Raw genomic sequence first — 13,306 nt, forward strand, 5'->3', positions numbered from 1 at the left:
GTAGGGACATGCTTCTAGGCTGCTTGGGTTCACACAGAGGGAAAAAAAGAATCACCTACAGTAGGAGCTGTGGGAAGGCAAGGCTAAGCCTGGAAGAGGCATCTTTGCAAGTAGTCTTGAAACTACATCCAAGGTCCCAGACCATTTCTCAACATCAATGAATGAAAACTCAGCAGCCACACAAGTATCGCACGGTGCTGCTCCCTTTCAGGCAGCAGTAAAACTGCTCAGGGCTGTCCCCCACGCAAGCTGCACGAAGAGAAAGGAACCCAAGGCACTCCAGTTTCCCAGCACCACGGTCCTCACAGGCCTGTGAAGCACTCGGTCTGTTGGTCAAACACAAGAGCTTGTTCCCCTCCCTTGCCTCTCCCTCCCCTCCCATCAGGCAACGCAGATAACAGAGCTCTCCCCAGGAAAGCAAAACGCTGCCAGTTGTGCAACCCTGCGGGAAAAGTTCCTTCCTCCAGTAATCAGTTCACAGCCCGAAGCATGCGATTTACTACTCGCTTCATGTCAACATATGCAAATATAGATCTTATTTATCCAAGATAACAACTCTTTTTAAAGCTCAGACCTGGTCTTGACCTTAAAGTTACCTATTTTTTTTATAGCATTTACTATTGAAATTTTCTATTCCTCAGAGGTTTTCAATCTCAGCTAGCTTTCTAGAAGACGACCTTCTGGCACAGGATGACACTTTTCACTTATTTACAGTGTAGAGATGACCATGAAAGATTTTGTCTTCCCTTTTTTTCTTTCTTCATCCTGTCCTTTTCATATTCAAAACTGGCATTCTCCCTAGGCTAGAAAAGTATGCAACTAAGAGTTCATCCTTACAAATTAGTCTTCTAATTATTCTGAGAATGCCACGTTAAATCTGTAGTGGAGGGGGAGCAAAAACTAGGAGGAGGCAGGATAAACCACAGAACTCAAGGCAGTGAAGCACAAGCCTTTAAGAAAGGAAGAGGACCACATTTCGGGTGCTAGACTGCCTTGTCTGCTTGTTTAGCACTTATTTACCTTCAAGCTAACGAATATTTTGAATAAACCTTTGTTAAGCTTTCTGCATTCTCCCTTACCCCTTCACTTAAGGTCAAAATAAGACACCTTAAGTTCAAAATAAACTTCCTTAATACCACCCTGCCGACCTCCAAAGCCGGCCGGAAAGACCAGAATTAACATTCCTGGGACTTCCAAAGTGCAAAACCAACAAAGGGATTTTAAAAAAAAAAAAAAAAAACAAAACACAACAAACCAACACGCTCCCTTATGCCACCTTCCCAAACAGACGGACGAAAAGAGGCACAAACGCAACCCCACCCGGGGCCCCCGCAGCCGCCACAGGCGGACTGCCCGGCACCCGAGAGCCCCCGCCGGCTGCCGCTTGGGAGGGAAAGGCACCGAATCGATCCCAGCACGGTCGCGCCCGCCGCGGAGGCGAGAGGCTGACAGGCCGCCCCACCGGTAACCCAGCTCCAGCGGAAGAGACCCGGGCCCAGCGGCCCGGCCCGGCCCGGCGCACAGGCCGCGCTCCCGCCGGCGGGCACGGCTCACCTGCGGCCGGCTGCCCCGCCCCGCTGCGCGGCTCGGCTGGGCCGGTCGGGCCGGCTCCCCCGCTGAAGCGCCGAGGCCAGACGATGAGGACGCGGCTCTCTCCCCTCAGCAAACCCCCACCCGGGCCCCGGCGCAGGTAGCCCAGCGGCCACGTCCTCAGCGGGGCGCCGCGCCGGCAGCGGCAGGGCACACACCGGCTCCGCCACAAGCGCTGGCCCACCGCGGCCATTAAACCGCCGCCCGCCCCGCGCCCCCTTGCCCCCCGCCGCCCGCCCCCGCGTACCGGGCGCGGCGGCCAGCGCGGCCCTCAGGAAGCCGGAGGGAGGCGGCTCTTCCGGCGGGAGGGGCCCGCGGGCAGGGCGGGAGCTGTAGTCCGCCGCCGCCGCCGCCGCCGCCGCCGGGGAGGGCCCGCCGGCCCTGCCCCTGGCCGCGCCGGGCCCCTTGCCCGCCTCCCCCCTCGCAGGGGGCGGGGAGCGAGCGGCGCCGGCACCGCTCCCCCAGCTGAGCCCGCGGGGCAGGGCAGGCGGAGGCGGCGGCGGCGGAGGCCGAGGCCGACTACATTTCCCGCCGGCCCCGGGAGGGCCGGGGCGGGTACAAAGCGGGCGCTACCTGTCCTGGCAGGTGAGCGCCCACAGGTGAGCGGGCGGCCGGGCGGGACAGGGGCTCCTTCCCCAGGCCCTCAGCCGCCGTGAGCCGGGCCAGGGCAGCGGCTCCCCCTCACTTGCCGCGCTCGCCCGCCGCAGGCCCGCCCGGGAGCCGCGATGCCTTTCTCCAGCTCCGTCGCGGACGATGCCTTCGACTACCTCTTCAAGATCATCCTGATCGGGGACTCCAACGTGGGGAAGACGTGCGTGGTGCACCGCTTCAAGACGGGGCAGTACAACGAGAAGCAGCAGAACACCATCGGCGTCGACTTCACTGTGCGCTCGATGGACATCGACGGCAAGAAAGTGAAGGTCAGCGGCCGGAGCGAGCCCCGGCTGCCCGGTGGGCAGCACCTGCTTCCCCGCTGCCCTGTCGCCGTTGCCGTGCGGGTGCGAGGGGAGCGGAGGGATGCTGGGGACCTGCCTGCCCTCCTGGCGTCTCTGGATCTACCTGTGGAGAGGGCTCAGGCCTTGCCTGCAGGGAGTTCTTTGAAAGCCAGCTGCTCTTCGGAGGGGGTGTCTCTTCCCTCCTTTGGAGATGTGGGGGTTTGAGCTGGGACACTGAGGAGGGAAAACCCTCTAGTTTGCAAAGACTCCACTTTGAGACACGCTTGATCTGAGGGAAGTTGAAGACTTGCAAGATGAACACCAGAAAAAATTGCTAGCTGGAACTTACTTACCTCCATGTGCAGATTAAAGTTAAGATGCCTGCCCCTTATAGAGCTTTGCTTTGCCCAGCCCTGCATCAGGGCTTCTTGGCTCTTCTTCCTTTCCTATTAAAAGGCTGTAATGCTCTGTATCTTTTAGTACAGTTGTTGAAACTGGGTTTCTTAGCATCTTCACAAAGCTGGGTTCACCCTTGCAGCTTTCTGTTTGGTCTGTGTAGATTGTCTTTAAGGCATGTAAGTGTCTCTTCAGACCTAGAGAGGGCAAAGGCATGCTGTGGGTGTAGTGGAGTGAGCTGGGGCAGGCCTAGCTGCCTTCTAGACAAGGGGTTTCAAAAGCGTAGATGCTGATGGCAAACACCTAGCAAGCGGCATTCGCCGGTCTTTACAACCTCTATCCTTTCTCTTACAGATCCAAGTGTGGGACACAGCTGGTCAAGAACGCTTCCGGACAATAACCCAGTCTTATTACAGGAGTGCCCACGGGGCCATCCTTGCCTATGACCTTACTAGAAGGTCCACGTTTGAATCCATTCCTCACTGGATTCATGAAATTGAAAAGTATGGTGCTGCAAACTTGGTCATGATGTTGATTGGTAGGAATCTAATTTTAAATATTATGTTGTATAGCTTTTTTTACTGTGTGTATAACCCCCCCACACACACACTTTCTGCCCACTACTTAAAGCATCTAGAAACTATGCATTAAAGAGGAATGCAGTTGTAATTAAAATAGATTAAAAATTGTATCAATTTGACCTAAGCTTTAAAAATTAGGGAAGTCACAGCCTGGTCCTGAGAGGACCAAGCCCATCGCAGGCAGTGAAACCTTTTTACTTGTTCCTTTCCTGCTGGAATAATGCAACAAGCTCACTGCTAGTCTAGCAAGCAGGGACAACCTTATTGAGGTTACAATTGCAGTAAGTCTGACCCTGTACTCCTGATGCGCAGGATTTTAGCGGCTCAATAATTCAAGATGAAGGGAAAAGCGCAGAGCAACACAACTCCTTGTTCTCATCTTTCCTCTCTGTTCTTTTGATACGCATGTGCATTGCTCTGTAACGGCACTCCGATCAGGTAAGACAGTTGATGGGGACATGGCTTTTACAGAGCACAAAGTAGTCTGCTTGCATTCTTCCTCCTCCTCCTCGTTTATTCCACTAGCATTCAAGAAACTTTGCCTCTTGAGGTAGAATGGGTAGAAATTTCTGAGAACGGAGCTGGCAGGAAGCAGTACGGTTCCTTCCCTTTGTGTTGCACGTTATTATTGCTATTCCCTCCCCCAAGGAAGAAGCTGCAAATGAGAGAACTGGGGTAATAAAATGACAGAGCTTTTATTTACATTCCACTGCTTCTGCCTGTTCCACGCTGGCACTGTGCCGAGAGCAACACATGCAGCGGCAGCAGCCCAAACTGGCTCTTGAGGATAGGCAGCGTTGAGCCCTACAGCGCAGCAGGTGTGGGACCTAAGCGGCTGCTTGTGCTCCTAGCAAATTACTTACTTCTCCTGTGGTGGTTCTTCCTGTTCTTCCTCTGAAGAAACAAACAACAAATTCTGACCTGCATGTAACTGCAGCGCTTGGGAGGGGGGAGGGATCGCTAAGCTTTGGTAGGGTTTTTCTAACTTTTCTCATTAATCTAAAGAACAAGACCTGTCTGTCTGTGTCGTGGGGGCTGGTGGTGGTTGGTGCTGTTCTTTTTTTAAGAAAGAAGTTCTGAAATTGGTAAAAATGAAGCTTTTGTCAAGGATCCAGCTTGGTGCTTTCTTCCAAAGCTGGTGCTGTTTGCTTTACTTACTGTGGCAGGAAGTCTTTGTACATTTAATCACACAGAGTCACGTTATACACCTTTGTAGTATGAGGTTAAGCTTAAGAAGTCTGACTTTCCCATCTGGAACTGAAGGAGGAAAGAGGGGGGGCTCTTTTTAAGAAGGCAAATAACCCTCAAGCAAGGTGGGATTTTTGAGGGGGGTGGTTTTCTATTGTGGGGTGGGTTGTTTTTTTTCCTTTTAGAAAAACTGAAAGTGACTTAATGGGAGGGGAGTTGGCTTATATATGCTTTAAATTCAAGATCTGAATTTGATGAAGGGTTGTTTTGAAACTATGAATGTAGACTTCAGCCAGGTACTGCATGTACCACAGCTGATGATAATTCCACATGTGCTGCAACTACTTAAATATACAAAGGTATTTAATCTCAGGTGTTTCATGACTTCTGACAGGTTTTGACTGAACTGCTTCAAGTAAAAGTTTAATCTATACATGCACAAACTTCTTAAGTATACATTTTAAGCATTAAGATAGCTGGTGTGAATTTTCTTTTTTGACATCATCTTAAAATGACTGACTTGTATAAATAGGTCATGTTAAAATCTGATTAACAGTTGAGCAGGTTCTTCGCTGGGTTTTAGTGTTGTTTTTTGGGGTTTTTTTGGTTGTTTGGGTTTTTTTTTTTGGAGGAGATCTGCTTTAGACTAACAACATGCCAGACCTTCAGAGCTGAGCATCCACTTTGAGATGTGTCAAGGTTGCTTGACAACAGCATAACGCATGTGGCTTCCACCCTTTATGCAACATTGCTTTGGTTCACTGTGTGTAATGGCTATAGCTACAAGATTTCTATTTTTTTTTAAATATTTAACTTAAATGCTACTTAATGTTTAAAAACACTAGGGAATAGGGACCAACAATTGCTTCCAAACAATCCTCTGGCACCATTGCCTACAGCAAGTAATTAGATCTACACAGGTTTTTAGTTTTTGTTTGGATTTTATCTCATTTGATGTCATCATATGATTAGCTGCAGTTTTGATCCATGTTCTATGTTTGTGGCTCTGATGTGCTCACATCTTGTTTTTTCCGGTAACTCTTATTCCCAACATAAATTTACCCTTTAACAAAATTGAAATTAATGTATCGCATTTAGAGAGACTAAATTATTGAATTATCTGTTTGCCTTCTTTTAAGGGAACAAATCGGATTCACTGGATAAGCGCCAAGTCCTGTTTGAAGATGCCTGCACACTGGCAGAGAAGCATGGGCTCCTAGCTGTACTGGAGACATCAGCAAAAGAAGCTCAAAACATAGAAGAGGTGTTCACGTTAATGGCTAAGGAGCTAATAGCCCGAAATACCTTACAGCTTCATGGAGAGAACCCTCCGAACAGCATCTACCTTGATTCCCGGCCAGTGCTTGCCAGTCCAAGTGTGGAGAAGACCCAGTGCCTCTGTTGAAGAGAGACTTCAGGAAGAGCTCGGAAGTTGTCATTCTTCTGAGGCCGTTTGATTTCATTTTATTCAGTTGATGAAAGTGTGCTATGTGGTCTCAAGCCATCTCTCTCGATCTCTCTACCTTGCAGTTGGCTTGTAAGTACCTTCAGAGATCGTTGTTGCTGTTGGTAGCACAGGTTGCTTTGAACATGGTGGCTGATACTTAAACTTCTGAGCTGAGAGGACTCAGGAAGCTGCCAGGTCTTGCCTTAACCAAAGAGAACTGTAAAAATTATTGCCTTTAATTATACCCTTAAATGATTTTCTGGCTGTGTGAGAAGATAAATTTGCACCAGAGCTCTGCCTTGATTTGACCCTTCTAAGCTACGTTGTTTCTTCTAGTGCAAGCACTTTACTCTTTGCCATAGCTTTAAAAAATCTGACACATACTTGGACAGGGCTAACCCACTGCTGCTTAAACTGCCATTTAGGGGCAGTCCTGATGTCAGGCATCCCAAGGAACTTGATAACATTTGTGAAAGAGTACACGATTTCACATCTGTACTGACTTCCTTGCCAGGCAAACCTGGAGATAGCCCTGGGGTTTCACAGCAGGCAGAATATGGTACAGTAGGGTCCCAGCCTTCTTCCTGGGGTGAGAAAAGTTGTCTTTCACTTTGCTCTCGAATTATAAGAATTGTTTCCAGTAGTGATCTCTGTCTTGCTACATAGACTTGCTAGGAGTAGTGAAGCTTCCAAGGCATCAGTAATGGCCTAAATCAATGTGGGGGTGAAAGCATTTTTCTTCCCCCCCAACCTTGTCTTGCTTTTGATGTGCTGATTTAAATCAAAAGCCTTCTGTAGTTTGTGTGATGGGCCAATGGCAGCTTGGGAGTATGCCTGTAGACTTTCAAGGGAGTGTGAAGAAGGGATTCAAGCTCCTGTAAAACTTGGCAAGGGGCAGGATGGTTTAATTATGTAACCTTGCCTAGAGCAGTACGGGAATGGTACGGGGGACGCCAGAAAGCTACCCCTAGGCAAGCAGGTATGCTCCTGCTATGGAGACTGAACAGCTTGGTAGCAACAGGTTTTGTATTGCTCCTCCCGAATGCAAGCTCTGCTATTGGGGGCTCACTTCTTTTATGTACCGGAACTGAATGAAGGGTTTGGGGTTTTTAGTTTTTCTTTTGGCTTGTTCCCCGCCCCCCCCCCCCCCGCCCCCTGCCGTAGATGGAGACAGGGAAGGAGAGGGAGGAAAGAAATCTTATACAGAAGAAGTTTTTTGACTGCAGCCCACATGTACCAAAGTGCATCACTTGGTTACTGTTAAGCTACGAACTGGAACTCAAACTCTGTAATGACAAAATACAGTCTGGGTTACATGCAAAGAAGCCCCGCGAAGGCTGGTACGCTGCTAGCTTACCAGATGGCAGTCTACCCATGTTTCACAAGTTCTTGAAAAACAGAGGAAAACATGTAGCAAATATTTCTGGAAAATCTTGTCTGAGAAGCACAAAAAAAAAATAAAGCAGAATGAATCACTGATTTATAGTCTTGCAAATATTTCTATTATTATTAATGCTTCCTCCGGCCAGGTTCTTTGCTATCACATGCAAAGAGCAGGGGTTGATTCAGCTATGGGTAAACTGAGGGAGAAATCTTCTGTGCTAGCCTCTAAGCCTTTTGCTATAGCCTGCTGTGGAGAAAGCTTCATCTTCTGCAGGCATCCTCTTTCTGATGTTTACTTTTTAAATCTTAATTTCCTCTTGATTTGGTACTAGCCTAGTAGTTGCATTTCAGTTTGCATATTTAAGCAACAGTGAACACCATAACCTTTCAAAGCAGCTGAACAAGTAGCAATCCAATTTCCAAACAACTAGTTTCTACACCTCTTGTCACTAGGAAAACAGTCAAATGTAAGTTTAATACTCTTGTGTGTTTAAAATCCAAACTATTCCTGGTAGTAGTTTGTAATGTAGCAGGTTTTACTTTTTTTTAGTATCCACACTTAAACTGCTAGCAAACTTCTTTCTATTTCAGATATACCAGATACAGTATTTGCAGCAAATACTAATCTTCCAGGAGACCTTAATAGAAAAGTATTGTGTTTGTCTCCAGTTACACTCTTCATTAGCCAAAAATTAGAGGAAGGATCTTATCAACAGAGTATTAACCTTTTGTAAGGTTCCTTGGGTTGACTACCTTAATTAGAGATTACTGTATGAAATTATTTTGCTTACCCTCAGTATGGAGACTTCTGCAGGCGGGTGCTGCCTTTACTGCCCAGCACCGCCAGGTTATAGGGCTCTGGCTGTTCTCTTCCTGCACACTTGGAGCTACTTGCCAGGTCAGTCCTTCATTGGCAGAAAGCTGAGCAACACAGGGTCAGGGGGAACAGGCTTGTGACTGTGCTTCGAGCTGCACTGTTCCCTTTCCTTCAACAGGTGCAACAGGCTCCTTGCTACTCTTTCAAGAAACTGTGTGACTAAAACAGGTGTGAGACCTCTTTTGGTTGGTTCTGTTTGGTATCTTCCACAAGCCCTTTGGGCAGGTATACCGAATTGTTTCCAGAAGGTCATTTTTTAAGCTGTCTTCATGTGAATGATGAGCGAGCTGCAGCAGTTGCTAACAAGAAGGTTCTTCAGACTGTATAGTAGTAGACAGTATTATTTGTGAGGTAATACATGAAGAAAGCTATAAACTCAAAAAAAATCCCATTATTAGAGCATGTTATTCTAGACTGTAAGACAGCAACCACTAGATTAAAAAAACAAGCAGAGTGTAACTTCTGCAGTTGTGCCTTTCCCCATCACAGAGCAGATGGAAGGATGTGGCTATGACAATGCAAACAGCATTAACTCGTATGGAGCCTTGTATTAAGGTTTTTGTTCCCCCAGCATCTTATGCAAATTCAGTGTGCTTCTTGACAGCATCATTAATGCACTTGCAGAAAGTGTAGCTTATTGTAACGTTGTTTACAATGCTATTCTAAAAACTACTGTCCCACAGTTTTAAGATCTGCACACCCAGCTTGAAGATGAGCTTGTTAAATTTTTATCTACTTGGAAGAAGTATTTGGATCTTAGCTGTGGCGCATTACTTGCATTGATTTCACAGCCCTGCCAGATGAGACTGAAGCACCACACATCCACGTAACGGGGTAACAACAAAAAAAAGTAGTATTTTTAAGTGGAGCAAGCTTTGACACCTCCCAGAAGCTGACTGACTTAAAAGCAAACATAACTGCAACCCAGTGACGTGGAAGGCACGTGGCGCTACCTATGTGGTCAAGCTTTTCTTTGTATGTAAGGGACAGACTCTTAATAGCAAAAGCTGAGGTTCTTATCTAATCATTCCAGTTAATGTTTAAGTATAGTTGGAGAGGAGACAGAGAAAGCAATTTTCAGGCCCTGAACAGAGATAGAGAGCTCTACCCTGGAGCCTTCTTTCAGGAAGGAGATGTGCTTTTGGACAGGGAACAAACTGGAGCTTCCCCCAGCCAGGCGGGGAGGGGGGAAGGTAACCACAGCACTGTTCAGAGGTGCCCCTTCCCAGCTGTGGGCTGCCAGTAGGCAGCTTTTTACAGATCTTGGTTCCCCAAACACCACACTTGGCTGCAGGCAGCGGGGCTTTAATACCCATTGCTTGGTGTACTGACTCCTGACACCATTTTCAAGCACCCTCTCAAGCAAGCGTGTTAAGGACTGGAACTACAACAGGCAATGCTGGGATATCCAAGTTCTTTGAGAGCAGTTTTAGATAGGTAAAAGGGGCTCTTGGCCTAAGAGTACTTCAACTTTGAATAGGAACTTGCAGTCTGAGAGAGGCAGGACTTTTTCAAGTCTTTTAAAGCACTTCTTCTAGTGCTGCAATTCTAAAATCAACCTTAACTCAGCTGCCTGCACAGGCTCTGCCTATGCAATCCCATCAAGCTGTTGCCAAACAGGTGTTGTCTCTGGCTGGACTGCAAGTGACAAACAGCACACCCACAGATAACAGCAACAGCAGCAAGTAGGGGCAGAAGTTTAACATATTTGCAATCCCATGTTTCCTTGCTACAGCTGTGCCCATCAACATCACTGCTTACTACAGCTTTCACTGCCAAGTCTGTCCAGTTTTGCTTACTTGAAGTGAGGCTCACCACAACTACAGTTTAATAATGCCTCTCTAATGCTAGCACTGAAGTCAAGCTGACTTTGTAGCAACTTGATCTCTGCAGCGCAGTCCTGTATTGTATCTCAATCCCAAGGGACTACATGCAGATTCCCTCTCCTTTTAAGCTGCTGCAGCATTAATAATTCCATCTGTACAAGTTTTGCTCCAGACATGAGATGCCCCGTACCTCACAGTATCCTCCAAACAAAAACCAATTTTGTACCTGCTGTAGCAGGAAAGAGCTACTTTGTATTTCATTAAGTGAACCAGGCATCCCCTCAACAAGATTACAATACACCTCCAGCTACAATCAGGAAAGAGCTGTGCTATCAAGATTTGAACTAAAGCAGCAGAGGTGGGAAGAAGTGCTCTTTGCTTGTATGATCACGTTCAGACCAATTAGAATGGGCAGCAGACACTTATTTTCCTCTTACCACAAGATGCAAAATTTTATATCAAACCATATGTATATATTCACACATGGGGGTAAAGTCAAGGCACTTCAAGTGAGAGCATGCATCTTTTTCTAGAGATTTGTGTTCTGAAATCACGATTTTGCTAGAGGAAGTTTATGGATTCTCTTTATACCTTTTTCATCTTGACACTACTCTCATGGGCTTCTTCAATTTCTGTACCTTAGGTATTTGCTTAAAGAAAATGTAGCACAGCCTAAGTTGTCACCCTCCACATTTTTACATTAAAAGTTTGCCCTAATTCTACTGAATTTATCCCTGTTCTTACAGAGGAAAAACACAGCAGCCTACTAACGTACTTGACTTATTTCAAAGTCTCTACTCTCTTCAGTCATCCCAGTTTGGTGGGTGGGTGGGGTGGAAATCACAGTGCTTAGAAACAGGCCTACCACCAGCAAGACGCAAAGTGGAAGTGACACCCAGCAGTACTGCCTGATGACAAATACATGCAGTTCTTTAACTTACAGAACAAGAACCACAGCACACTTTAAGAGATCAACAGAAACTACTTGTCAGGAGGCACTTGCATCAGTCACCCTGCAGCTAGACAGGACAGCCTCCACCAAAGCAAAGCGCTGCTTTGTGTATTCTCAGCTTCCCCTGTAACGCGTACAGGAGTAAGGTTTAGAAGCAGCAGCATCCACCACCGTGCCACATGTACGCCACCCACATAGGAAGTAAAGCGTGCCCTTTCTGACCCCTTATGAAGGGAAGCTGATGCTTGTGCTCTGGCTGGTAAGTTCATTACCTTTTTTCATCTTACCAGAACGCATCTTTGTTACACTTATGTTTGAATGCAGCTTTCCAATAGGATGTTAACAACTTATGTTCACTATGTAGGGGAGGAAAAGCTAGTTCTACTTCAAAGCCTTTCATTTTTTCCGTTTCTCCCTATATCAGTTTTAAATGTCATTTGCACAAATTATGTTCAAATCCTTTTTCCTCTCTGCTACTTGCCTCTAGAAAAAAAACAAACAAAGATGGTTTTAGACTGTTCAGTTAAACTTCTCTTAGTCATATCCCTCAGCATTCGAGTATGTTTATAGTAGTTTACTTCCAACTTTATGTATTTCTGCAGAAGAATGCTTCTTTCTGAACACACATAGGCTTAAAGAAGCATGCGGATTCTCAGGAAGTGGCCTGTAGCAATGCTTGGCCTTGCTGTCCAAACAGCATTACAACAGGAAACCATTAATGGAACATGTGCTGCAATTGGCTTTGTTCAGGACAAAAAAAATTAATACCATAGTGCAGAACTTACTTCTGAGAAAGCAAGCCACGTCTGTTCCCACTAATGGCCCCATATATTCCTTCAACAGTTCGATTGTCTCAGCTGTCTGTGCAGAAAGTGTTCCTTACGTTAAAGGCTCTTTGCTGGAGAGGTTATAACCAAGTTAAAATTCCGTATTAGTGTGACACGATTCTGCAGGAGTTAAGAATAAGCGACATAAATGCCTTTATATGTACAGAAACACACACACACACAAATAATCAAACTGAAACACAGAAGCTTCAAACTTAAAAGAACAGACAGACTTCTTGTTTAATTTTTTTGATTTTTTTTATTTGGGAAAAGTGCTTCTTACAAAAGGCAGCTGCAAAACAATACATTATAGACCTCAGAACAATTTCTCATTCCATTTAAAAGTGAAAGGAGAGGCAGTCTAGGGGACAAGAGCAGCAGGAGAACAGATCACGGGGCATCCACGAGTCAATAAAAAACAGCAATAATGTAATGCAAGGTTAAAATTCCTGTGCTGGGGGCTTTGGTGGCAAAGTAATTTCTCAATGCAAATTACAGCCAGAAACTGCATGACTGCCTTTGTAAGCCGTAACTCACATAAACTGAACAGCTTTACCAGGCAACCTGCCCAACTCAGATGCCGAGAGGCACGCGTACCTTGAGCCAGCTGAGAGGCACAGCGATTTCCTAGTGAAGCTCACGGCTTAAGTGGTTACACCAAGTTCTAAAACTTGCAGAGCAATAAAGCTAGAGGGGCCTCTCTGGTGTTCCTCCGACCCCACCTTGGCTAACCGGATTTCTGCTCCTGGACAACCCTAATCATACACATGAAAGAGAGCTGGTGTATTTAGGGAGTGCCGTCTATTAAGTTAAGCGATAGTTGCCATCACTGCCACAGACTGGGCTGAGACCGCTAAACCAGTTTCATGTCCAATTGGAGGCTAGACTTCATGCACCAAGAGGGGATGAAAGATGGTTTTGTTATTTTTAACTTACAGAGCCTCCCCATCCTTGAGGTCCAACTCTACATTTATCTGTATATACACATAGAGAGTTCTCCTTTCACAAAGACATTTTCCTTTCATGCTAAACACAGTAAAAACCCAGAACGTTCACACCTGGTTCTGGTTACGCAGTAGTAATAGTAATGTGCAAGTAAACAAGAGACCAAAATCACAAATGAAGACGTGTACATGAGGGGGCTGGAACGGAGCTGATGCCATAAAGAGAGTATTTGTATCTGGCCTGAAGTCAGAAATATTGGTAGAAAGACAGAAAGAAGGCCATCAGCCAATTTACATCCCCACTGCATGGCCACTGCTCATTTCTGTATCTGGGCTCTTCAAAATGAGTGTGGAAGTCCT

General features: G+C 46.4%; 2 protein-coding genes across 9 annotated transcripts in view; one reads left to right on the forward strand and one right to left on the reverse strand.

Moving 5' to 3' along the window:
• SLC37A3 (solute carrier family 37 member 3) overlaps nucleotides 1–1,969 on the reverse strand; it is a 52,743-nt gene extending 50,774 nt beyond the window's left edge. For 4 of the 5 annotated variants that reach the window (XR_015706919.1, XR_015706918.1, XR_015706920.1 and 1 more), the window contains exon 1: nucleotides 1,838–1,969. The gene's annotated coding sequence lies outside the window, so the exon portion shown is untranslated. Of the gene's footprint in view, nucleotides 1–1,554; nucleotides 1,799–1,837 lie in introns of those variants that run through there. The other variant, XM_087767630.1, reaches the window with a different exon arrangement.
• Nucleotides 1,613–13,273, forward strand: RAB19 (RAB19, member RAS oncogene family). Of its 4 annotated transcripts, none has more exons than XM_087767635.1 (4): nucleotides 1,613–1,690; nucleotides 2,298–2,510; nucleotides 3,276–3,459; nucleotides 5,830–7,616. In XM_087767635.1, exons 2-4 carry the CDS (start codon nucleotides 2,316–2,318, stop codon nucleotides 6,093–6,095), a joined length of 645 nt encoding a protein of 214 aa, XP_087623761.1. In that variant the 5' UTR covers nucleotides 1,613–1,690; nucleotides 2,298–2,315; the 3' UTR covers nucleotides 6,096–7,616. The 4 variants fall into 4 exon arrangements, 3 of the variants coding, with proteins under 3 accessions (XP_087623761.1, XP_087623759.1, XP_087623758.1); XM_087767633.1 differs by lacking the exon at nucleotides 1,613–1,690 and adding an exon at nucleotides 2,043–2,175; XM_087767632.1 differs by lacking the exon at nucleotides 1,613–1,690 and adding an exon at nucleotides 2,062–2,189.
• The last annotated feature ends 33 nt before the right edge of the window (nucleotides 13,274–13,306 follow it).

The sequence above is a fragment of the Nipponia nippon genome, unplaced genomic scaffold (assembly GCF_047370975.1).
Source record: "Nipponia nippon isolate SJK-2023a ecotype South Korea unplaced genomic scaffold, ASM4737097v1 scaffold_3, whole genome shotgun sequence".
In the NCBI taxonomy this organism is placed as follows: domain Eukaryota; kingdom Metazoa; phylum Chordata; class Aves; order Pelecaniformes; family Threskiornithidae; genus Nipponia; species Nipponia nippon.